General features: G+C 39.8%; 1 protein-coding gene across 1 annotated transcript in view; it reads left to right on the top strand.

Moving 5' to 3' along the window:
* Nucleotides 1-26,521, top strand: part of lrrc4cb (leucine rich repeat containing 4C, genome duplicate b) — a 33,341-nt gene extending 6,820 nt beyond the window's left edge. Inside the window, exon 2 of the mRNA XM_046394777.1 lies at nt 23,387-26,521. Coding sequence (XP_046250733.1) covers nt 23,414-25,309 — 1,896 coding nt within the window. The 5' untranslated portion in view covers nt 23,387-23,413 and the 3' untranslated portion in view covers nt 25,310-26,521. The remainder of the gene's footprint in view (nt 1-23,386) is intronic.
* Nucleotides 26,522-27,494: the final 973 nt, after the last annotated feature.

Raw genomic sequence — 27,494 nt, 5'->3', positions numbered from 1 at the left:
ATTATACATTGAAGGGAGCGACCACATCAATGTAAGAATGAAATTGATATCTAGTTCATTAATGCTTTGGCAAACAGTGCAGATTGTAGTGGCTGGAATACACTAAATTGGCTTAATTGGCCAAGATGAAACCCCAGTAACTGGCGCCAAGTCAAACACTACTAAACCAAGAAGGGAATCTTTTAAGGCTGACAAGATTGTCTCTTTAGTGTGTGGCTCAGAGGCTCCCCTGCTACATTTTTCCCCATTTATGACAACAACTTTTCATCAACCACAGTGTTTTCTGGGCTTCAATAGGGTTGTTAGAACATCTTGTTCTTTTGTTACAAAGCACTAATACATTATTGGTGAACATCACTGATTGCCACAGGAGCATTTTGTCCTGGAAGAATAATGCTATTCTTACTGAGTCTCACATCCTCAGTAATAACACAAAGTCCCTTTCATTTGCAGTGAAATGTATTAATCTAAGTATCCAAAGCAGATGGAGTCCGTAAAGGACAGTTGATCTTTTACCAATTTTCTGCATCCGATTTGACATCAGTGGAGTGTGGGATGTCTCAGTCTTTTTTTTTTTATTTCTTGTGTTTTGAGCTAAATTTCAATCAGAGTGCTCCCAATGACCATCCCTTTAAAAAATGCCTGGATCAGCTGTAGGATCAGGATCAGAACAGACTTAATCAGACACAATGTAAAACAAATGCTGTCTCAGTACTGACTAAGCCCTCATGCAAATTACAGGCTGGAAATGGCCATAAATTGTATAATTATACAACAGTTGCCCAAAACTTTACAATATTAGTAACAAGATAGTAATATGATGCATCTGTAGATTATCCAGACTAGGCAGCAGAAATTTAATTTCTCCAAACCTCAACAGATACTGCATATCCAAAATGTGCATGGCTCAGTAATGCTTGGGGTGGGCAAAAATTGGGGTGGGCAAAAAAGTATATTATGTCAATTGAGTGCTTAATCAATGATTAAAGATAATTTTAACAATTGATTAAATGATTTAAGTCTTTTTTTTAGATCAAAACAATCAAAAATTGACAGAACAACTAATTATTAATTAAGAAAGCAATAAGCAGAATAATCAATAAAAAGAGATCATAAGTAACAATCCCAATTTTAAAGTGCTTCAGTCATCAATGGTTGCAAAAGCTTCTCAAGAAAGCTTTGGCTTAGTGAATTTTATGCTTTTCCTTGTAATGTCTTTGAGAATACACAGCTGAAGCTAAATTTTGCAAGACTGTCTAACTAGCACCTGCTGCTCGGACTTAATTATCCAGGCAGGGAATACAGATACAAGCTGAGTGGGAGTGCCGAGTCTTTATTTCATTCACACCTTGGTAATGAAAATAAATAACAATAAGGGCCGGTTAATAATGTTAGAAACAGCAACACAACTTACCTACCACTGGTGGTGCAGTGGTTTAATTAATGAGTCCTTCCATCTGATTGGATAAGGATGCATGTCCTGTTCTGGATAGAAGACTCAGTCCAGTGCCGTGAATCCACTACATCTCCTGAATGTCGACTTTCAGGCACTGAAAAGAAAAGATCCTCATTTTTAGCTTGACCGCCACATATTTTGTGTCAGTCTGAAGGCTCTGAAAATGCTTTTGAAAAGAAGACATTTCAGCCCAACTGAAAGAGCAGCGCGTGCCTCTCAAATGAATTAAAACATGGAAATTATCCTCATTTACTGGGAGTGGCATGGTTTGTTGATTATTTTCTTGATAAGTCAAATCATTGATTGTTCATAGATCATAGATAATCATAGATTGCTTAGTTCTCTTCCAAGGTTACCTCTTCATATTGGTTGTTTTGTCCAACTAACAGTCCAAAACCCAAAGTTAATTAGTTTATTATCTGACAAAGAAAACCATCAGATGCTCACATTTAAGGAGATGAGACCATAAAAAGATTTGGCATTTTTCTTAAAAGTTACTTTAGAAGAAACTGATCATCAAAGGGACGTCAATCCTTTTCCTGTCACCTGATTATTTGTTTCAACTGTAATTAAAATTTAACAAACATCATTTCTCCTTAAAACAAAGGATTAGTGCTGAGGTGATGATTCAGTTACAGGCTTTTCCCTTCCATTTCAAGGTTCATGCACAGCACACAAGTCATTTCTGGCACGACCTGAACAAAATTAGTGTAAAATCAATGTGGAGAGCCTCAAATCGAACTAAATGACTATTCCCAGAGCTAATGGTTGTAGTTAGTCTTCGGGTCTCACTTCTGACTTCTTTAGCAATTTTTTACTTTTATCACAGATATGATAATAATGTTGATGCAAAATGGTGTGAAATTGTATATTCCCTATATAAACATGTAAACTGTCCTGCTGTTGGTGGACCCCGAACCTCCTGCCATATTTGTGCACGTAAATCTTCCACAGACCACAGAATGGAAAACACAAAATTATGAACCAACAGATAATCAATCAATTAATTAGTCATTTCACGTTTGTCATTGTCACGTTTCAAGCAAAAACAATTTTCTGGTTTCAACTTCCTAAATGTGAGGATTTTATGCTGTTCTTCGTCATATTTAATCAGAAACTGGTTGGCTTTGGCTCAGGATGTAGAGTGGATTATCCACCAATCAGAGGGCTGGTGGGTCAATATGCCTCTGCAATCTACATGTCAAAGTGTCCTTGAGCAAGACATTGAAGCCCAAATTGCTCTTGATGGCTTTTCCATTGGTGTGTGAGTGTTCATGTGAATGGTTATCGAGGCAGCTTGCATGGTATCCTGTGTCACCAGTGTATGAATGCTGGTTTGTGTTGTAAAGCACGTTGAGTAGTCAGTCATATTAGAAAAGAGCTACACAAGAACAGGCCATTTACAATTTAAATGGGATTTTTGGCTTAGGGTTAACAAAATAAGCAATTTTAATATTGTGATGGGCATTGTCTCTGTAGTCAATAGTCAACAGATTAACAGATAATGAGATAATAAGCCCTAAAAATTATTGATGTGCAAGTGACATTTTATTTCACTGAAACTAGAGCCAGGCAAGCATCAGTATCTCTGTTGACTATCCACCAGTATCCTCCAGTCATGTGTTCTCTTTCTTGGGCAGTGATGTTATGTAGACTATGTATCATGAGTCATTTATTATAGCGTAAAGCCTGCTTGACTAAAGGGCATATGGCCATGCTGGAGCAGAGCCATGCAGCTTGAGGCGGGGTAAACGGATGGGCAAGAGATTGTTGGTGCATTAGCTGTTCGCCTCTGCATCATGTTTCACTGTTGTTTCTACAGTGTGCACACTGTTTATCCAATAGCAGTAAATAAAACAGTACAATCATATTTTTTTTTTTTTTTTTGCTCCATGTTCGAGAAAGTTGGTGATCGAGGGAATTAGGGCTGTCACATTGTAAATACCGTTTCTCTGTGCATGAAGATGAGAGAGACAGAAGGACAGAGAGAGCGCTTGTAATCCACTAAAATATCCTTGGCATTGAAAGACGTGGTGCTCACACATTATTCACGGACAGTTTGTACCAACACTAACATTCCGCTAAGGCTATGATCAGCTGTGATTGGTTAAATGCACAAGAGGAAGTGCTGCTGCAGAGCTAGAGAGCTGATGACGGGCTGTGTGTGTCGACTGTTGATTATGGGGAGAGCCTGTGGTTCCATCTATTTCATATTCATGAGCCAAATGGTTCATGTTGTATTATTCATGAACAAATTAGACGTTCAAAACACCAGTGTGAGTGAGTCCGTATGCAGAATGCACAGGGACTCGAAAGCTTAACTTTCAGCTGAAACTCAGTTGAAATTCCACCTTTTCCTGGCCAGTGCACAAATTTTGTTTCTTTCCACCACTGGTCCTGATGCCGTATCTCCTCTTGAAATGAGCTGCTGAAGCTGAATATATCCCACACATTTTTTTTGGATACATCATTCTGGGCTGCTGTCCTTGCAGTGGTTTTCACCATCTACGAGCTGTGGTGAAGCGAATGCAGTCTTTTAAAAAAAAAAAAAAAAAAAAAATCCTGTTTACTGTACAAGAGGTTGAGAGCCGACCGGCTTGTAAGAGACCGGCTTTGTTCTGCCTCTCTGATCAGCTGGCTTGCTAGCAGTCGGGACAGAGCAACAGAAGTGTGTCCAATCAAGCTGAGTCCTGTTTTAAAAGGCCCTGCAGTCCTTGGGCAGAGGCCGCGTTTATGACCCAAAATCGAGGCGACAATCCTGGCCATCTTCCAAGCCCTCAAGCTCGTGTGTTCTGTTCGAGCATATCCAGAGGAAAGTACAGTGCTGCAAGGAGGCCCCATGAGACACCTGTACATGTAGTGTAGCTGACTGTGCACGTGTGTGTGTGTGTGTGTGAGAGAGAGAGAGTGTGTATGTGTGTAAACACTGAGTAGGATGAAAGAAAACCTTGTTAACCTGCAAACCTGCCGTTATGTTTTTTGTTTTTTTCAGTGTAGACATGAGTGGAGACATAACACCAAAAATGAAATCATATCAGATGTACGGAAAACAGAAGGTGCAGTGTTTATATAGTATATTGGCTCATCTCTGAACAGCAGATATTCTACGAGTAGAAAAAGAAAACTTTACATCCCATATACAGTACATTCACTGTGGGCATAAAAAGTACAGTCTGCTCGGTGTTGTTAGAAATTACATTTGACTTCAGTTCACTGTCAAATTAAAAAGCACCTCATTTACATTAACCAAATGGGAACCTACAGCAATTTTTGTGATTACAGTGTGGTTGGTCAATTACTGTAATGGTGTGGATTTATAGCACATTTTGCCCATTAGGTGATCTGAGTGTATTGCACTGCGGTGGGTCTTATCTGTTCCAGAGTTGATCCCTAAACTGGAGGTCACAGTCACAATTCAGTGAGTTTTTTTTCCTAAAATGTATTTGAACAGACCCCTTGTTTAGGTTTGACTGCCAATTAAAAACAGTGAGATAACGAAATACGAAATTCCTGGTGAGTATCATAACTTCATTTTTGTTAATGGCCTGCAAGAAATGGTATTGATGATGACTATACTAATTTTAGTATAGTCTATAATCTACTAAAAAGTTTTGAAATGCTGGCACAGGGGCGGCACGGTGCTGCAGTGGTTAGCACTGTCGCCTCATAGCAAGAGGGTCCCAGGTTCGAATCCCGGTCTGGGCCCTTCTATGTGGAGTTTGCATGTTCTCCCTGTGCCTGCGTGGGTTTTCTCCGGCTTCCTCCCACAATACCAAAAACATGCACATCAGGTTAATTGGCTACTCTACATTGTCCCGAGGTGTGAGTGTGAGAGTGTGTGGTTGTTTGTCTTTGTGTGTTGGCCCTGCGATTGACTGGCGACCAGTCCAGGGTGAACCCCGCCTCTCGCCCGTAGTCAGCTGGGATAGGCTGCAGCTCCCCCGCGACCCTGATGGATAAGCAGTATAGAAAATGGATGGATGGATGGATGGATGGTGCAGACTTTGACTCAGACGCCGCAACAGTTCGTTGTGTCATTGTGCCGTAATGGTTTGTTTTGCTCAGAGTGGATCCATGCCAGCATGGCCAACAATTTTGCCTCGCTCATGGTGATCAATAGGCATTAACTTGAGACAAGTGTTTTGTCGAGCAGGTTCTTCAGTGAATGACTGGCAGCTTTCTGCCTCACTCAGACGGCAACATGAACTCTTCCTACACCTGACTGAGCAAACACACTTTTCAGACAGAATGAATGAAGAGACCACTTGCTCTGTTTAAAAAAAAAAAAAAAGTTTGTATAATTTTCAGGTACTCTGCATGAGAATTTCCATTTTCTGCATCATAGTACTTTTTACTCACATTTATTTGATAACTTTATTTACTAGTTATTTTGCAGATTCACATTATTAATACAAAATATTCTTATATTATCTGTAAGACATACAGTAAAAGTTTGGGATTTTCATAGGGAGGTTTGGATCTGTTTAGTTTCCTTGGATCTGATCCCACAATTTTTAGCTACAGAATAAAATTAGATGAGCAGCATCAGATAAATGTTGATTAAATATGTATTTGACATGTTGATATGACAAGTACTGCCTACTTAATTATTTACTTTCCCCTTATTATCTTATTAATTCGTGATTAAAAGTTGATCAAAAAATCTTATATCATATTTACAACATTTAAATTATCTCTAGTCTGAGTCTCTAAAGGATCGACATGATGCGAGCAGCAGTTCATTTCCCTCAAGAGGAGTCACCTCTCTATTGTTCTTGTTGTCCACTAATTTCTGTAAACAGATATCTGCATATGAATGTTGAATCTTTTGTCAAGGGACATGATTTTGTGGGCAGAGGTCAAGCTCGTCTAATATCGTAGGGCTATGAAAATGTAACTTACTAAGCTTTCATTTCCTGTAGGGATGGTGTAACACAAGCAAGCAAGCCCAGCTTAACAGGATGACTTTCTAATGTTTCTTTGCATACCCATGACAAATTAAGAAACCATCAGTACAAAGAATGATGAATGAGAGAATGTTACTCAGCATCTTCATGACTTGATGTTGTGAATCAGTCAACACCTTAAATGTCCATAGGACAACTTTGACCATCCCATTTCTTTCTGTTGGCTGCCTTGCATGACATACGCTTTAACAATGATCGGATCTTCAGTTGCTTAAAAATTGCTTAGCGTATATTGATTGCACCCAAGTTACTGAACCTGCGATTATTCTATTTATTTGCTTGGATAAAAAATGGTGAGGGAGCGTCTTTATGGTGTGTTGCAGCAGCACTACGCCTATGCAAGCCACTGACAGAGAAAAGCAGACAGGAACAGAACAGGAAGAGCCAAACTGAATTACAAAGTTGCATATTCTTTTGCAGGGACACTGTCCGTTATGCAAGGTGCAGTGAATAGGAATTTGCACAACAAAGACGTTATCTATCAGTAACTGCTGGGGCAGAGAATGTGGCAGTAGACTTCAAGATGTGCAACAGGAAGAATAATTTAATTATTGAAAATCCTGTGGGCTCCTTCTTCTGCTTTCCCCCACGGTGCTCAAGGTTAATTGTCATAAGTTCAGGCCAATCTACCACCAAGGCACAAGGGAGGGGACCAGAGGAGAGGCTCCACACCAGAATTCAATTTTATTAAGATGATTGTGCATTCAAGCAACATTTTCCATTACACTTTAATTCAGAAGTGGAAACTACCGTAAGACAGCTTCGAAGAGTTGCTCCAGTTTTCTACATAAGTTACTGCTGATCCCGTCCTCTCACTGCCATCACAGAAATACCAGTGCAACGCATTTACTGGGGAACAAAGTGTGAGTAAAAGGTTATATAAAATGTCCTCTGAACCACATCCTAAACTAAGACTCTTGGCTGTGAGATTAACAAAGGTGTTTTGGCATTGCGAAGGCGCTGGAGATAGACGCAGGCCATTCCAGACACCAGCATGTTAGCGTGTCTCAGCCGTTTAGAGGATTGCTTGTGTAATGCCATCTGTATTCAGGGGATGAACACCCACTTTTACACCAGGGCAGAGAGAGAGGAGCAACAGTGACTTGAGCCAACATCTGTCGCTTTCCCTCTATCTTCCATTCACTCATCCGCTAGTCGCTTTCATCCACTTAAAATTGTGACACAAGACCGGATATGTTAATTGAAGAAACAGCTCACTCCTCAGAATGAATATGAAGGATAAAAGCATTTGTAAACATGGAACATAAACTGCGACAAAACGGAACAGTGACTGGCTGTTCATATAAAATGCTTAGTAATTCATTCTTCCTTATTTGTGCAGTGAGCCCTGTATACAAAGTCTGTAAGTGTACATACAAGAGAAAAGCCAAACATTTGCTCATTTCATCTTCTCAAACCTTTTTATCTTGTAACCTGTAATTTTTGAAGACTTGATCTGACAAGACAAGAACTATTTTGAGGGCTATTTTTCAATTTTTTGAACAGACATTTTGGAGACCAAAAAATCTGCGCATTAAATGATACTTAAAACGACTGTTAGTTGCAGCTCTTGTGCTTAACATTTTGTATTAAGTTATGAATTTTTGCAGCTATATTTTACTGAAAACATATTTGGGTTGCTTAAAATGCAGAATGGCCAATGGCATCTAGATGCTAACTTCAAAACTAGCATAAGGTTGACTTGCTTTTTGGGTGAACATTAAGCTAGAATCAAGTATAACATGTATCAGAAGTGCAATGTACACCAATTATATTGTTGATTTTGCTTGTTGGATATGCTGGGTCACGTGACTAAAAGGCTCGTGACCCACGTGTTAGATTTGTAACACGTTTGCCACCTTCATGGTTGATTTTGCTTTGTATCACATATTCAGAGACAAGATGAAGTTGCTCTGTCTGACAATGTGATCATCGCACCAGGACACATTGTGAAGAATGTAACTGCCCATTTTGGAAAAGTGCATGTGCTCACACACACCCAGGCCTCCACAACGAGCCAATAAAACTTACTGCTTCTCTGCTGCTCTTCAGGTCGAGTGATGGCGGCGATGACATTAATAACAGGTGAAGGTTGAAAACTGTTCAGGAAAGGTGTTACACCTGTCTTCACTGTAATAGTAAATGGTCTGTTATGCAGCTGTCCGTGATGTTGCCAAGCACAAATTGTTGTTACTTGTTCATATAAAAAGGAAAGCTGGCACAGTATGTCTGTTAACAATGCTAAATGGGCAGCTGAAGATGCATTGCTTGGAAATAGAGTCTACTTTTGACACAGCAGTCAGTCACAGCTGTTTAGGAGACACTTTGTACATCCAAAGGTGATGGGATTGGTTTTTTTTAATAGTTTTATTTTGGTGGCAGCCTTGATGAAAAATGATCATTGCTTTGTCCAAAAAGGGCCCAGAGTGTTTTGTTCCTCTTTGTCCCCCTTCATCCCTTAAGTGTTTTTCATCCTTAAAGCGCAATACCAATCTTCACCCTACCAGACAGTTATTTATGCAGTTTATCCTGTATTTTTTATTTTTTGCGCAGCTGCTAAATGTACAGGCCTTCATCGGTTTATTCAAACAAGATGCTGTTGCAAGAATTTTATTTTTTTCTGTGCAGAACCAAAGTTTTAATTTTCACAAAACCGAAGAGGCAATGAGTGCTTAGAGCAGCAAATGTAAAAGTTTTCATGACCTGGATTTATGTTGAATCTCAATAGTGAGCCATATATAATGCTCAGCACTTTAATCAGCAGTGGTTATGGACTGGTTGCCAGAGAAAAAATAGTCTGTTGATTGGAATAAACAGGCACATCACAGACACGTGCTTAATGTAGGATTATTTTGACTTCAACCTTTACCACCGCTGTCAGAACAAGGCCAAAGCAAGCAACTTTGTTGTTCAAATATAACTGAAACAAGCTCTGCTTTTCCCCCCTCAGGCCGATCAGGGGGATGATTGGTACTCCATATTTTAGTTTGCTCTTAATTGACATGACATTGTTTTGGTCTTGTAGTGTTTTCAGGTTCAAATAAACATGCCTGTGTTTGTTTTTCTCTTGAACTCGGGCGTGACATATATTTGTGCACACCCTGTCAAATAACATAAAACAATTGTGTCTCTTTCTCAAAAATACATAAATATGCAGTCTGAATTTGATGTGCTTTGATTATCAAATGTACACTTTGACAGTGACAGTGCTGATTTTTGTTTTTAAATTAGCGATTTCCTCAGACATGCTGTATAATAAATAGGCAATGGTTTGTTTGTTATTTATAGGTCATGTTGCACATTTGCATATTTCTATTTTGGATTCATTCTCGTGTCAGAAAGATCTCGCTGCATGTACTCTCTGTACTAGAAGAGTCCTGACAGCAAGTTGCACACTTTAAACACGTAAACATGATTTATAAAACCCTGGAGCATAAGTACTGAAAAACAGCCCTCTTAAATATTGTACATAGAAAACCAGTCAGTCTATCACTGCGCTTTCCATTTTGGAGCAGGCCCTGATTTTAATTACTATACATGGTGAATTAGCTAATGAATAATGAATGGATTCCTCACACTAAGTGCTCTGACTGCTAATGCACTTGCAGTTCTCTCACTCTAGAAGCCCCTCACACACTGCCAGTGTCGCTTTCTGATTCTGTCTTTTTTTAGCCTCCTCTCTAACTCCGATCCACACACAATTTTTCCCCACCTCTGCTTTCCTCACTCTCGCTGAGATTTGATTAGATTTTCTTCTGTATGGAATTATTTAGTGACGAGTGTAGAGAATGAGACTGAGACAGAGAAAGGCTTCAGGACAGAGGGAGACAGACAGTGGTTCTCAGGGGGGTGAAGGAGATGCAGAAAGGTGCTTCCAGGAAAGAGAGTGAAAAAGCTGGAGGATTAAGGTGCGGTGGAGCTGCAGACATGCAGAGAGAGAGAGAGAGAGACAATGCACTCTGTGAGCAGACTTCCGTTTCCATGGAGTTGGGTATAAAAAAACTACAATTAGACATACAAATATACCAGACTAAATATATAGGAAAATATATGTAATACTGAATTATTCAAGCAGATGGTCATGTAAACACACAGACACATTGGTTCAGTGTGGATTTTTTACATTATTTATCCCAGTGTCTTCATAAGTTTCTTCCATGTTCTCCACTTGCCTCCCACAGGCCAAAGACCTGCAGGTGTGAACACCTGTGTCTGTCTGAAAGTGTGGTCCTCCTGCAGGGCATGATAGGACTGTGAAATAAAATATTGATTTGCTGATCGTAACACTGTGATTGGTACATGTCGAGTATTTTAAATAAAAGCTGCAACGCAGAAGGTTTTAGCATCATTCAGCTCATTGCTTTGGTTTTCACATCTTTATTATTATTTCTAACCACTCTCTTCAGTGCTGCCAACAGCTGTTTTTCAGGCAAAATTGCTCCAAAAACCCGCATACACAACCACAGCACAGAGCATTTAACAGCTAAACAGCCAAATAAAACCAAAGATACAGGATGAGTATACTCATCAGGTGTCCAGAAACACGACTCTAAACGATCACTAAGGTTCTAACAAGCATCAAAAATTACGAAAATTAAATCATAAAAAGCATGAAAATGTAATTTGAATTTTTATTGTTTAAACCATCACGGAAGCTACCCTTTAATAATAATAATTGCCCTGATTTGAAATATGTTTAGCATTAACCATACAAGCACATGGCTGGATGTCAAGCAAGCTGCATGCTTAACTCAAACAAACATGTGTGAAAGGGGAGAGAAACAAGCTGCCTCAGATGAACAATCATCAGCACCACAGCAGCTGGACAGCTCCGCCTCAGGCTAACCAGGACTAAATATAAACAGTGTCAAACAAAACAAAACAAAACAAAACAAAACTCCGGATTAAAGCCCAAGGTTCACACATGCTGCCTGGGATTTACGCTGATTTACTACTGCAGCGCTATTCGCAAACTGAATGTCAAAGATACAATCTGTGTCTTCATTTCATATATGGTGAAATTCACACATCATCATCTTCTTCACCCAGAATTATGCATGTTAACTTAGCAGCATGAATGCATCACACTAACAAAGTACATCAGACAAAAAAACACATTTGTGTCTTTGTGCATTAACATTACTGCCATCTTTTGAAATGGTCACTAATGCAATTGGAATTTCAAAGCATGGAAGCCGCCTAGTGAATGTCATACTGTAGACTTTTGTTGTCATTTATGATTATTTTGCTTATAAAATGTCAAAAAATTAAAACAACACACAAGACAGAAACAGCAAACACCAAGGACAAACAAGGACAACCCAACGTAGAAATCCATTTTTTTTTTTACAGGGGGGGCGATTCAGATTCTGGCACAACACCGGCCCTAAACAGCATATTAGCATGCCAGCTGGGAGCAGCCAGCAGGAACAAACAATGAAAGAAAAACAAGATGGACTACCTACTGTATGCTGTCAACAGTGGCTACACACAATCAATCAGCCATCAGCAGCAAGAAACTTAACAAGGTCCCCTCACTTAGCACAGCCAGAGCGAGTCTGTTCAGCAGCTAGCTTGATAGACTTCCTTCATCACCACCAAAATAAGAGCTAACCATTGTTATCATCATCAGTGAGCAATACGAAGTTCTAAAGGCGCATAATTTTTGTGTTGCAATGGTAAAACAAATCCCGGGCCTGCCAAATGACCTTGCACAAGTAGAACGTAACATGGTTCATGTTGATGATTTGTGATCCTCCTGGTGGATCTGAGCCTTTATGAGAGACTGTGTGTACAGTGTACATCCATCTCTTACAAAATTGTTAACTGCCACTTGAATAATTGCATTTTCCCTGCTTTGATTTCTGACTGACTTTAAGACGGTCTCCCACCGAGCGTCATGCATTGGCAGCTCAAGTATCAAAACAGATTAACAGAGAGAAAAGAAAAGAGGAGGAGGGAAAAAATCTAAATCACACCACTGAGAAAATGTCTGCTCTCCAGCTTTCATTTATCGAGTCCAAATATATTTGATGGTGGTTATTTTTAAACAGACCTTAATCCTTGTTCACCCTCCATCGTGAGGTAGATAATTATAGTAATCTGGTCGAAGGGAATTTAATTTTCTAGCTCTGAAACGTTGCAGTGGGATGGACTAGTTGCTTTATGAAACGAATTTATACTGTCCTGCAATTCTGACAGATGGTAACACATATGCAACATGGAACACTGCTTTGGATCCACTTTTGCAATTTTGAGCTATTAATTAGCTCCAGTGGCACTGGATAGTCATATAATACATGGCACATGGCAGGGATATACTTTAATAAGAACAGATGAGAGGTACCCATTGTTCTTTTTGTTCTATATAGAGGGTGAGGTGAATAGATTGCCTTCGAAGTAGGACAACCTAATAGTGCTCTCCTGCTATTCACTTCAAATAAAAATCTACCCTCTACTTCCTGAAGCTTTGTGTCTTATGTTGGGAATGTCTTTTGAAGATATTCTAAGCAGGAGAGATTTAAGATCCCCCCATTGTAACCTGACAGAAAAGAGTTTGTAATGTACACGCTGTGCTTGTCCTGCCCTTGAGCAAATCAGTGAATCCCCATTGACTCTGCACAGCTCCAGGGGCTCCTCTATGTGAAGATGACCCTACACCCTGACCTCCCTGGGGGGAGCAAAGTGAAAAGAATTTCACCGCGGGGATCAATAGGAGTATCACATTGTTATCACTTTATTAATGTCAGTTAAGCGGTTTGTGAAAGAAGGGTTTAGCTTGCTTTTAATCCTTGACCAAGATATGCAGGCTTCTGCTGTATGTATGTTTAATTCTTAAGCTGTGTGTGTGTCTATTACATTTTGCCTAAGACGAATGTGTGTGTGTTTATTTGACAGCAATCATTGCTAATTATCTCCCTGATCTCGCTGCACAGCAAGGAACAATATATATATTTGTGTTTTTGGAGTTGCAGAGTATCCTCCTTATGCTCTGTGACAAAGCATAATTGCATCTAATTTTTTCTTACTGCATTTTCAGTGCAATATTTAATGTTTTCTTTTTTTTAGGGTAATTGTGTGCAAGCAGCCCACACATGGTGCACACTGTATGCTCTTTATGGAAGCATAACTCACATGATGGGATGCTGTGTGCGTTTTAGACTATAGATCCCAATTCATATGGTGAAGCACATTACAGAAACCTCTCTGCAATTGATGTTTCCTCACAGCTTTCATCATGGCCACTTTTTAAGACTTCTAACATGATAATGAGTTCTGGAGCCTGGCCTCAGAGTGGATATCAATCTGAACCCAGCTAGACATCTCAGCCCTTGTAATCCATCACTGTTGCATCAGAAGAGTAACATCCACTTTTAAATTTTGAAAGAAGTTCTGCTCAGTATTACATATTAATGCTTAGAGGCAGGGGTACTGTGTCAGCTCAGGCAAGTCAGAAAGAGCATCTTGCTTCTGTTTGTTTATATCATCTTTTATGTCTTTCATTCCACCTGGCTGTAACATCTGGGCAACTCAAGTCAAAATCCAGTCACTCTAACACTCTCGTCAGAGCAAGATGCTTAGTTGTACGACCCCAAATCCAAAAAACTGGTGACAGTGCTACTTGTTTTTGACGCATTCTCAACTGAAAACAGTTGGGACAGGGGCAGCAAAAGACTGGGGAAGTTGTGCATTATTGTTGTGTGTGAAAAGGGCAGTCATTCACAGGCTTTGGATGAAGTTCACCACTTTGTGAGACACTTGATTGTATAAAGGATGTTATTGCATGGGCTCAGGAACCCTTCGTAAAACAGTGTTTAAATGATTAACAGGGTGCAAACTGTTTTGGAATTGGGTCTGCACAACAGCTGCAGTATGGTTTCAAAAGAGTCATGGCAAACATGGCTTAAAATGAGCATTTTTATCAGGTTAAAATAGTCTGTGGTTGGCATAATGTTCAATTACTTCTCCCCATATCTTTTCAATCTTGCTGTAACTGTTTTGATGTAGTAATCTCATATGTCTCTGGATGTGTAAGTGTATACATCTGTTTTTATTATTAATATTTTATTTTACTGATATTATACATATCTTTATGCCACAACAGAGATTTACTATGCAAAAATAAACCATCAACTACCTGTTTGAAAGAGAAAAAACTATTTAAGTCATTATAATTATTATAACATAAATGTAACCTTAATACGACTTAGGTTCACACATGTAATCTGTGTGAATTTTTCTGTGACTACATACAGAGTGTCAGCATTGCACTTATTAGCAATGTGTTAATGACTTCTCACATACTGATGGAAAAAAGAATTTTACAATGAGAGACCGTGGCACACTGGCAGGAAGCAATCTTCAACAAAAGAACAAAAGACGGCACCTCATTGCCATCTGTTGTCAGTATCTTGTCACCCCAATGTGAACACAAAAGCTCCAGAGAGAACTGCCTCCAACTTCTCCTATTCAGTCAATTTGCAAACTAGAATGACCAGAATTCATTGGCAAAAAGCTATGACTGAACAGGGGACACTCCAGCGAACTAATCCCTTCGAGCACTCTGCATTTTGCAGGGAGTGGCATCCTGCCAAGACTGGCCATTGAAGCTATATTGCTGTTGTGTCATTGTGTGCAACGCTGTTGTCTTTGGCAACACCAACAATGAATGAGAGTACTTTGGTCTTTTTGGAAGTATCACCACTAACACCAGTGATAGGCCACAGGAAGTCAAATCTCTAAATGGCTCCTAAAAATTGCAAGCAGGTTCCTTGTGGACCTGAAAGAAATTCAATACGTTATTAACACATTTGGAAAGAGGCAAGTTACTCTGATGGAGCATAGCAAGGGCATCACCGTGATGTGGAACCTTTCCAATTAAATACTGAATCATTCATTTTTCAAACAAAATGAGTGTCTAGAGTTTATTCCAGATTATTTTGCTGGCAGTCCAACGATGGTCCACAGCTGCATGTTCACCTACTTCACCAGTCACACAAATCCTCTGCTAAAGCAGTGATCTGTTTAACTACTGTAAGATGGCAGCTTATGGGGTCTGTGCAGCTCATTATTCTGCCACCACTGCTGGCTGTGTGTACTCACCTGCCTAAACCCAGGGTGCCACCTGATTTTTTTTTTTTTTTTTTTTTTTTTGCTCTGCATGGGGAGGGAATGTATCCCCACAGTTTTCTGACAACCAAAACCACAATGTTTTGCAGTGAGGGTGTTAGGCCTGTGTAGCCAATTACCAAGTTTGTCCTGACTGCCTGAGTCATGTACTTCACTGAGCCGTGTTTTCTTTGAGTCCAATCAGCCTCCACTCTGCCACAATGCCCTTCAACCTACAATTGGCCGATCTTGCACATCTCTGCTTAGGAAAGCAGTCATGGGAGCAGATTGGTGGGCTAGACAAGTGACACGAATACTAAGAGCGCCCTCGCGCTCAGTCAGTCTGCCGCCCAGGGCATCCTGTCTTAATCCCTTTGCAGAGACCAGACAGAGCCTTAGCAGAGTGCATTTGAACATGGAGGTCCCTGCAGATTATTTAGCCTGTGCAATTATCATAATGGAGGCAGCATAAGGTAATACGTGAATAGGAATTGAATTATCACTTGAAAGGTGTCTCTTCACCCTCTCGCTCTCTCTCTTTCCAGTATTGGCACAGGATAGCAACCTTCCTCTACCTACCTTGAAATTAAGGCGCATGAAATAACATACAGGGACTCTACATTCCCATTGCGATGCTGTTTAACACAATAACAGAGGAGATAAATTCCTTAAAAAGCACTTACACCTAGGTGTACTGGTTTGATACTAACTGTACCTACTCAACATGGATTAAAACGACTCCGTTTCCAGAATTTGCAAATGCACAATGTCTTCAAAATGTCACGATTTAAAGTTAATGGCCTGTATTGTTTTTAAGTTACTCATCTCTTCTATTAAAATCTGTACAGAACTTTTTATAGACTAGTTGATACTTTTTAATCCATTCTCAAGTCAAACCAAAATGCCAATTTCATAGCCAATTAATAAATAAAAGAAAACAAAACAGGGACGTCACAATTCAATAGTTTAGACTTCATTCATCAGTCTATAAACCAAAATGTCTGCATGGCTGATAATAATATTACATTTCTCATTAGAAATGATTTTGATGAAAAGTAATGCCTTTTGTGCTGTCTCAGACATAATACCATGGCATATTAACCTGATACCAAATTAAAACGTGTAAAAGGTTTTTGTCCTAACAGTGATTGTCTGTCTGACCGTAATACCAGATGGCAGTTTGATTGCTCTCAATTTTGCTGTTCTTTTAATTTAATCTCATTCCATCACAGACCGGAGAAAATGAGCCTGGTCATCTAAAATTGTGATGATTTTCAATAATATGGTCGTGCCATCTGGGAGCGCTGCTGCCCTGAGGGAATGGTGGAGGTTAAGCTCGGGCCAGAGAGTCAACTGTACCACCTCTTTTCTCATAGCCAGTGATGAACAGACCTAGATTACTGTCTGTTCTCATTCGGTTGGTCAGAGGAAACAAAGCATGTTTGACCAGTTGTACACCATTTTTACTCCACATTCATCAGAACAATGGAAACAACTGGAAATGAATTAGCAGAAATCTTTTCTGCAGCCTGTAATGTGAACTGCATAGATGCTATCACCCCGGGAAACTGTTTGGGATACATAGATATGGAATCTGGGTAAATGGATAGGTTTTCTACCTTATTTCTGATCCATATCTTCATTTGCCTTTGATTTTTTCAGTATAAACCATAATGTCACCCTAATGCTAATTCTGTGTGTGAGGGGCACCAAAAATCATTGGTAATGCCAACCAATTCTGCAGTTCCTTAAAGCTTACAATATTTGGTGTATGGTTGAATCAATATATTAGCATTTTTCTTGTTCTCGTGCCCCCTAGTGTCCAAAAATAATCAATTAATGCAGCTTTAAAATTAAGCCTATGGAACTTTTATGTAAAAGCATTCAGAATATCCCACAATTTTTCTAATACAATATTCTATTGAACTGTCTACAGTAACAAATTGTTTTAAATATATATCATGTATGAAATTTAAACACATTCTGGCTCTTGTGTTGAAGTTTGGGCAACCGGGAAAACACTTCTGGTCATCTTTGTTAATTCAAGCCCTATAGCTGAGACCCATTCCACCTTTTCACTAACGCCTTTGGCAGAAAGCCATTCAGAAAGCACTTCATGGCCATAGGGGCGAGAGAAAACACTTTAGTGTAGCTGCTTAGTAGGGCCTTGCATATAAGTTTGTTTTCACTTCCCATGGCTATAGCAATCTTTCAGTGAGACATTATAGCATTTTTCACAGATTGAACCTCCCATCCAGTCAGAATGAGGTTACCTTGAATCTACTGAAAATGAAATACTGTGGCTCCAGACAGTTGCATTTCAGCAATTCAGGAGGATTTACTTTCATTCCACTCAAAATCAATAAATGTTGTACTTTACATCAGTGGTATTTTAAATTATCCCACTGAAGGCAAAAAATTTCTTTCGAACAAAGCTGATTTAATGATTTCTCATTCCTCTTTGGGCATCCCTCCTAATAAAGTATCATTCCACAAAGGGGGTAGCTAAAGAAATAACCACCAAAATTTGGTTCGCAATCTTCCGTTTTTGAGACCTGAACTACAGTGCATTGTGGCAGTGGCCTGTAACTCTTCCCTCACAGGAAACCAGAGCGAAGAGAGGCTGCACTGTCAACATACCTTGATTAATTTCTGCCTTTTGTGGGTCTCTCAATCAAAACAATGAAAACAAAGACATAGTTTGATGACATGAAGTAGTGTGGGAGATTTTGCCTTCATTGTTGACAACCACCATTGGCAAAGAAAATCTATCTGATCTGACGCAGGGAGAAGCATTCATGGACAAGGAAATGCTTATAAGTCTTATTCACGTTACCTTTAGGAAGCTACAGGAGTAGGCATACAAAATAAAACACACAGTTACCTTGAATAAAATGACTGATTTCTCTGGGTTTTTTGTTGTTGGATAATGTAAGAACACAACATATTATATAAGAAATGTCTAGTCCTGTCTAGGTATATAATGAGTAAATGTTGCATATTATATCTTTAAATGCTCACAAAAGAAGGCAAATAAAAAATACATATAGAGGCATTTTAATGCATATGCCAGCTGCAGGAAAGCCTGTTGTCTACACAGCCTGAACCTACTCTAGATACAGGCACAGGCACAGTTTAAAATTGGCTGCAGGAAGCAAGCCAGTGACAATATAAAAAAAAAAAATTGTTGGATAACGCTGTCCCAAGAGGATGAAAAATGTTTGAGAAAAATTACTTTATTTTTGCTGTTCTGAGACCCGTCCAGTCAACGAAAGGCCCATCATTTCTGTTGCTGGTGAAAGAATAGACTTTGGCTGATAAGTCAGCAGCACCCAACAGCCTCCTAGATTTATTTCCCTAACACCAGCACTCTGCGTACTGAGGCCGAGATGGGGGAGGGGAATTGCTTCTTCTTCTTTTTTTTTTCCCAGGTGGAGCAGAGGCGAAGAGTGAAGCACTCTGTCTGCATGTCAGAATGAGACAGCAGCAGTGGTGACCTCTACTTATCATGCCCCCAGTGCAAGATTTTAAAACCACCACCACCACCCACTCCACGTCATCATATCACCAGAGACTTACGCAAACAAACACGAAACCTGTACGCACGTTGCAACAAAGAGGTTTCTTTTTTTGAAAGTGTTGGATTTACTCTTCACTTTTGGAGTAACGCATACAGTTGGTCATCCCAGTCCTAAAATCAAATTACCCATTCAATAAATCATGTAATTATTGTCCAGATGTTTACATATGTGCAATAGCAGTAAACAAATATATGTACATATGTCTACACATGTGATATAAGGCTGCACGCAGATTTGGAACCACACTGTATTGTCAGCTTACAGCAATGCTGCTACTATGTTTTACTGACCTGATTATTAATATTTTAATAATAAACCAGTCATGGTGTGAAAAGCATGAAAGTCCATGCATTGCTGGGGGGGCCAGTTTGTTTGTTTTTTTAAATGTAAGACAACTGTTGCCTTAAATGAAGAATGAAACACAGTGACATGTTAGTAACATGCGTCCGATCTGCAAAACATTTCATGTTTTTTTTATGACTATTATTAACGTTTATTTTCATTCACAATTAATCTGCTAATTGTTTTTTAAATGAATCAGGGCATCACATGTCCTGAAAAAAGGAGGGTGATGCATTCAAATCACCTCTCGCAGTTTACTATCACACGTGTCAAAGAAGAACAGCAAATGTTTTTTGAGGAGCTGGAACCAGAAAACAATCATAGCAAATGGACTTTAGGCTGAGTGCCACACATTAAGAAGGTCACAAAGTACATAGAGATGGACTAACTCAGTAATGTGATTTGTTCACAAGAAGAAAAATGTAGAATATCACCAGCCTTAGGCTAGGGTCTTGATGTTAGGTAGCTTAGATAATTATTGATTGTATACTGTATAAGCTATAACTGAGTCATAAGAACTGAAGATTTGTGTCTCATTTTCAAACATGGACACAATGTACTTGTTATCCATCTGTATAGGCGCAGTGTCTGGACGCAGGTCTTGTGAGACCCAGATGGCTTGTGAGGTTTCAGATTCAGGACAAATGAGGTTAAAACAACAAGACATGCAACAAACGTATGCAAATGTATGAATCAGTAATGTGTTGAATGAATTAGCAAGATGATGTTCAGTTGATCAGACAGCACTCTTAGGGGCCAGGGGCTTCTTTCTCCATTATGAAAGGAGACTTGCTAGATTTCCTATTACTTCATATTTTGCCCAGTCTATCAACTTCACCCTCATTTGATCAACTGCACATGGCTGTGATCAGTGGTTGTCTAATAAACATATGACTTTTGTTTAGATGCTTTTTCTTCCTCCAAATATTTCAATAATTATGAGATGAATAAGTATTGTTTTAGTTTATTTCTAGTCACTGTAAAATATTATTATATTTATTGTAGGGTGTAACTTCTGTGTATTGGTCATATTAAGCAGTCTTAGCGACATCAGGAACTATGATATTATCAGTATTTTAAATCACATATTTACATATGAAATTAGTGCACTTACTGCCGAACATATGACCTCTTTGAGTGTTTAAATTGAGATGTTCATTCATTTATTTACTTATTTGATCACTTGGTTGGAATAATCCTATTGCACATAAAACTCCTGAGGGAAAAGCTGAATATGTGAGCAATAAAATCAAAATCAAAATGTGACTGCAAAGCAAGTTGTTCAGCAATGTAGGATTTCATCCTTACTGATGTATTACCTCTGAGTGTAGCAGTGTTTACATATTTTTTTTCTCATATTCATACCACAGGATTCTTTTTTTGGAAGTGTTAATTTCTTGATTGATAGACACCAAGTTATTTAGGTCTTAGCACAGTGGACTGCCAGGCTTGCTTCCCTGTTGTGTGGGAATACCCAGGCTACCCAGGCGTAGAATGTCCTTGCTTACGGTGCACAACACTGACAAGACTCTACTCATCTGACATTATAATTTAAGTGCTCTGAAACACTCTGCTTTATGTAACAGCGTCCTTTCTATGCCCACCCTGATTTGAGACACACTGTATGTTACCTTAGAACTCTTCCAGGAAACTCATTATAACAAATGAATTTGGCAAATCACAGTGGTGTCAAACATAATGCCAGTGGCTACTGGTGCAGAGAAAAGTGAGGGTGGGTGTGTTTTTATGTTGCTGGCAGGATTTTAGATGTAAGCAGCTACTGCTTTCAGTGGCTATGAATACATGTTGTGCATGCCTGGATGGAATTAATCCACACAGTGTTGCACCAACAAAGTGAGCAAGGATTTTTTTTTCTGCTGCAACGTGGACCATCCCTTTATGCAATGAAGCATTGTGCAAATAAAATGTATTTTTATAAAATGTTTTATGAAGAATGCATGTAGCCAGAGCTGTATTTGCTCTACTAGTGATACATCAACATGCTTATTGCTGCGTAATACATTTGTCATTTAGCATTCTACCAGAAACGCAAACAGTGATGCTTTTCAAACAGCTGATAATCTCTATTAGTGTGTTTGTCATGTCTGACATTTTCTTCTCTTAGGTGGCAGCGCAGGGTTGTTGTAATTCCACCCAGACAAAATGAGCTCCTGCCAGTGGGATCCCTCATTCGATCTGATTCCCCAGCAGAGGCTCATCCCTCCACAGCCGCTCTCCACCACGGCTGGCATGGCAGACTGGCTGGTGCAAAATCAAGCCACATGTAGACTCATTTCCACTGATTAAGTCAGCCACTCATCCTCACCAGAGAACATTTCCACTTCAATTAACAATTTTTACAGTTTAGAAAACACCTGTCATAATATACTTGTTTCCTCTTGCTCTCGGGTTAACGGAAAGAGACGATTAACAGATAACTTGAGTTGGAAAGAGACAAGGAGAATACTTAAATCTAAGGACCCAGCAGACAAGACTAATGTTTTTTGCACTAGGCAAGAGTGCTTTGCTCTTGGCAAAGGCACTAACTGCACTGAAGAATGGCGTCTGCATCACTTAATAGCAAAGCTTGACCCAAAGCCGTCATGCTTTATAATTTCACAGCATATATGATACATTTGGTATACAGTAGGTATTGATTTATTTGTAGGTTACCGTCTTAGTGAGCAGAAGATAATAAGGGGTGAAAGCAACACATTAACACTGCTGCGTGGAAGTGGGAGGTACAGGCTCTACTGTATGTGCATGAATGTCTTTTTTCATGTGCACAATCAGGAATATTCCTCAACAATTTGGCTGAATGAAATAATCTAATCTAATTTAATTGGTGGAAAAGTTTCTCGTTACCCACCTGATTTGAGAAATAATACATTTTTTCTATAGTTATTCAATGACAGCAGCAGACCTCTTCACACTCTTGAATCAGCTATTTGTGAGGAGTTTGGTGTGAAGTTAAATTGAATCCTGATGAAAAGTAAAACAGCACTGCAATACTGCTTTGAATAGCATTAATTGCAAATCAGTAAGTAAGATATTGTTTTTGAAACCCCAGGAATTGAAACACAGATAAAAACTTTCAAAGGTTGTACAGTTTTTTATTTTTCTGAAATTGTGCTTCTTCTGAAATCTTTGTATATTTTAGTTTTTCTATTATATTTTTCATTGTATCAACTTTAAAGTATTTTATAGCCTTCTTTGTTGCATGATACAGCTTGTACTGCTTTTATGTTTAATTTTTTGGGGGATTTTTATATTATATTAAAAATATTTTATTTTATATGATATTTAAAGGATATTAGTGAAAGGATGTAGTGAATAAAATATTGGATTCCAATAAATAGGAGAGAAATTCAAGAAATTACAAGAAATTCATAGATCCTGCTCAAATGGCCCTTCTCATTTTTCATTTTCAGTCTTCAGTGTAAATGCAACAGCTTTTGCTTTTGTGAGTACTGGAAATCTTGAAACATCCAGAGATGGGTATTGTCATTTAATTGTAGCTGTTAATTTACCTTGCTCTTGTTCGTCCATCATTCTGTGCACACTGTACTGTATAAACAGAGTACGGCTGTGAGTGGTGATTATTTTCATTATGAATCAGTTTGTGTTTCAGTTTCATAAATCGTTTGGGCTATAAAATCTAAAATTATTTATATTTACAACTGGTGAAAAACGGTCACTATAATTTCCAAGAGCTCCAAGTTAGATTTTTGCTTCATTGTTTCATCTGATCAGCAATCCAAATCCCAAAGATATTTAATTTACAGTCATATATAACAGACAGCAACTCAAATGTTAAGAACTGCCCCATTTGTTAACATTTGAGAGACTGAAACAAGCAAATCAAATCAATCATTAAAACAGATTTATGTGGTTACTAAATATTATTTTTTTCTGCTTTCTTCTTGTTGCAGAGAACACAAACAGCAGATGAACTATGAATGCTGAACACAATGATCTCCTCCCTCCAGCGCCAGACAATGAGAGGTCGTAGGCTGAAGGGGGCGCTGTCCAACCCCCTCTTTGTGCTGCTTTTGGCCCTTCAGATCCTGGTGGTGGCTGGGCTGGTTCGTGCTCAGACCTGTCCTTCTGTCTGCTCATGCAGTAACCAGTTCAGCAAAGTCATATGCACACGCCGCAGTCTACGGGATGTCCCAGATGGCATTTCCACCAACACTCGCTACCTGAACCTCCAGGACAACCTCATACAGGTCATCAAGGTGGACAGTTTCAAACATCTGCGCCATCTGGAGATCCTGCAGCTGAGCAAGAACCACATTCGCAGCATTGAAATTGGCGCCTTCAATGGGTTGGCCAGTCTCAACACCTTGGAGCTCTTTGATAATCGGCTCACGACAATCCCCAATGGAGCATTTGAATACTTGTCAAAGCTGAAGGAATTGTGGCTAAGGAACAACCCCATAGAAAGTATACCATCTTATGCCTTTAACCGGGTCCCTTCGCTTCGAAGGTTGGATCTAGGTGAGCTCAAACGTCTCTCCTACATTTCCGATGGAGCCTTCAAGGACTTGAGCAACCTGCGCTACCTGAACCTGGGAATGTGCAATCTCAAGGAGATCCCCAACATCTTACCTTTGGTCAGGCTTGAAGAGCTAGAAATGTCAGGAAACCAGATCTCTGTTATCAAGCCCAGCTCATTTACCGGATTAGTGAATCTCCAGAAGCTGTGGATGATGCATGCCCAGATCCAAACTATTGAGAGGAATTCCTTTGATGACCTTCAGTCATTAGTGGAGCTCAACCTGGCTCACAACAACCTTACCTTTCTACCACATGACCTCTTCACACCATTACATCATCTGGAACGGGTCCACCTCCATCACAACCCTTGGAACTGCAACTGTGATATCTTGTGGCTCAGCTGGTGGCTTAAGGAGGCAGTACCTGCCAATACCAGCTGCTGTGCCCGTTGCCATTCTCCTGCAGTCTTTAAAGGTCGCTACATTGGGGAATTGGACCACAGCTACTTTCAGTGTGATGTTCCTGTCATCGTGGAGCCACCCAGCGACTTGAATGTGACAGAAGGCATGGGTGCTGAGCTTAAATGTCGCACAAGCTCGCTGACATCCATCAGCTGGCTTACACCAAATGGCTCATTGGTGACACATGGGGCTTATAAGGTGCGTTTGTCTGTACTCAATGATGGGACACTGAACTTTACTAGTGTCACAATGCAGGACACTGGGACTTACACGTGTATGGTTAGCAACACGGCAGGCAACATATCTGCCTCTGCTGTGCTTAATGTCACTTCTGTGGAAAACAGCGGGGTGACCTATTTTACCACTGTCACCGTGGAGACCATTGAAACCCCAGGCGATGATAGCCAAACGCCACTTCCACCATTCGGCTGGGTATCCTCCTCAACGACTAAAAGCACTCCTGTTTCAACAAGGACCACAGAGCGGACTTACACCATTCCAGTTCTTGATCTGGACGGAGAGGGTGCCCTCAATGGCCTAGATGAGGTGATGAAAACCACCAAGATCATCATTGGCTGCTTCGTGGCCATCACACTAATGGCTGCTGTTCTGCTGGTTATTTTCTACAAGATGAGGAAGCAGCATAACCAGCAGGATCCTGATGGCCCAGCTTCCTCCATGGAGGTCATCACTGTTGAAGAAGAGCTTGCAGGTGTCGCTGCCATGGAGAGACACCTTTCGCTTCCCCCTCTGGAGCATTACAACCACTACAACACCTACAAGAGCACTTACCACCACCCTCCTATGCTCAGTACCATACACAGCTCAGCCACACAGGAACCTTTACTGATTCAAGCCTGCTCAAAAGACAATGTACAAGAGACCCAAATCTGATCTTGAATTTGACTAAATATCCAGTATCAGCAGTTTCATACTTGGAGTACAATGGACCAAAACATGAAGACAAAAATAATCAAAATGACATTGACTTGACAGAGTTGATGTCGACAATGGAGAAAAATCAGCATTCGGCAAAGACATATGATACTTTAACAAGTGTCTTTACAGAATCAAAGATTATTTATTAAAAGTATGTCTAGTGGCTAAATGAAGAAAAACAATTTGTGATAGCTTTTTAGCTCATTTTATTTCTCTATCTCTCTGTGTAATAATGCAGAAGGGAAAGAATGGTTTGCTAAAAGTGATTTAAGAATGTATCAAAAGGAGCTCATGTGAAACCACTGCAGACACTGGCCAAAATTAGTACAATGCTATTAATTTAATTAATTCAATAATTCTATTACTTTACCTGATAGAACATGTTTTGTTGAAGGGCACTGCTTTAGTACTTTCTTTTTATCAGCATTTATTTGCTGGTTGTTCAGCATACCATGTCCAATTTGGTGGTGGTTTAATGAGAGGCAAAACATAAAATGGTTTATTTTCATTGCCCTCATATTCTAGCTGTCACTCAATACAAAATGAGTCTTTTAATGACACAGCTCTGGATGGTATCATAGTGAAGCCAGCATGCCTGAGGAGCAAAGCAAGCAAATGAGTAAATGTGCATTTCCCCTGTGGCTCCTAGACAATAGCCATGCATCCTTTACTTTAATTAAGAGTAAATTCTTGCTCCCACAAAACCTCATACCTTTCCTTTCCACTTCTACCTTTTCTACTTTTTTTCATTCTGCTCCCCCTCTCTCCTTATGTCTCTAAATTCTCTATCTTCCCAGTCCATCCTGTCTTTGCTTTCTCCCCACTCTCCTTTCCTCCGTGTCCTCTCACTTCTTTGATTGTCTCTCTGTCACTTAGCTGAGGCACGTTCCTCGCCCCTCGTCGTGTCTCATTTGTCTCGCTTTATCCGCCGGCATGTGCCTCACGACAGCAGAATATTGCTTGGGAAAATGAAGGGGAACATAAGGCTGCCGTGTGTAGCCTCCCTGTTAACCCAGTAATGATCTACGTCCACTCAGTGTCACGTTACCTTGCCATCACCCCAGGGTCACACAAGCCTGGGCACTGATAGTCCATCTGTTATACAGATAAGGAGGCAAATGAGGCTGTTTTGTAATGTAGTGTGACCCTGTCAGACAAATGCAAGCAGGGCTTACATAGTCAGTGAAGCAGCTAGGAACCTGCAACAAAATAAGGGGAGATGGGTTATAGCTCATTAATCTGTATCAGCAGTTCATTTGCAGACTAACAGAGGAAAGCTGATAACAAAACAGCATGAGACTTTTCCACTCTCCATGTGCCCAGCATCTAACCGGGGATAGAGGCCTTTGATATTGAAGCGACCCCTACTCAGTCTCATTTTGTCAGAGAAAAACACACACACACTTTGATGTTGCATCATTTATAGACCATCAAAACATTGTCTCTCCTGTAGTCTGTTTACGCTCTGCTTTTTCATTTAGTCTTTCAAAGAGGAAGGCTTAAGGAAGGGGGATTTAGGGATGAAAAGTGAAGAACAGTGGGCGGGAAGGGGGGGAGGCAGACCCACAACGGTCATGAAGGGTCTTCAAACAGAGATATTGCAGATATGAAGGGAGAGGAGTGAAAGAAAGATAAGGAATAAGGAGGCAAAACTAGCCATCAGCCTGTCACCATGGAAACAGTGACCTTGTGCAGAAAGTAAGAAGAGGTAGATATGCCTTTCGCTTTGGTCTCTGAGCAACAAGCATATTTTAATTTCCAACTGGTGATTTCATAAATGTGACTGATCATAGACAAAGCTGACACAATGCGATGCATATTTACTAATGGTTTTGATGGGATTTGACACGTGCATAGCGTCACTTTTACAGAGCAACACACCGCTTCAGTTTTTTCAGATGAACTAACGCAGCCTTACGTGAAAAATTAAAAAATTGAACTGTCCAGCATTTCTATTTGCCTGATGGATTTTCAAAAGAGCTAACCTAGCTTAATAAATTACTGTCACTCACATAGTAGTACGAATCATTCAAATTTACTCTTTCATTTTCAACAGTAATGGTGGAATGATGAACAGACGGTGGCCAAATGTGAAGCCAAATCTTCACAAGTCCAGACGCCTTGCTTTAACTCTTTGAGT

The sequence above is a fragment of the Scatophagus argus genome, chromosome 1, assembly GCF_020382885.2.
Source record: "Scatophagus argus isolate fScaArg1 chromosome 1, fScaArg1.pri, whole genome shotgun sequence".
NCBI classification, from domain to species: domain Eukaryota; kingdom Metazoa; phylum Chordata; class Actinopteri; family Scatophagidae; genus Scatophagus; species Scatophagus argus.
Note: the sequence above shows the minus strand (reverse complement) of the source record. Positions and strands in the feature narration are given on the sequence as shown.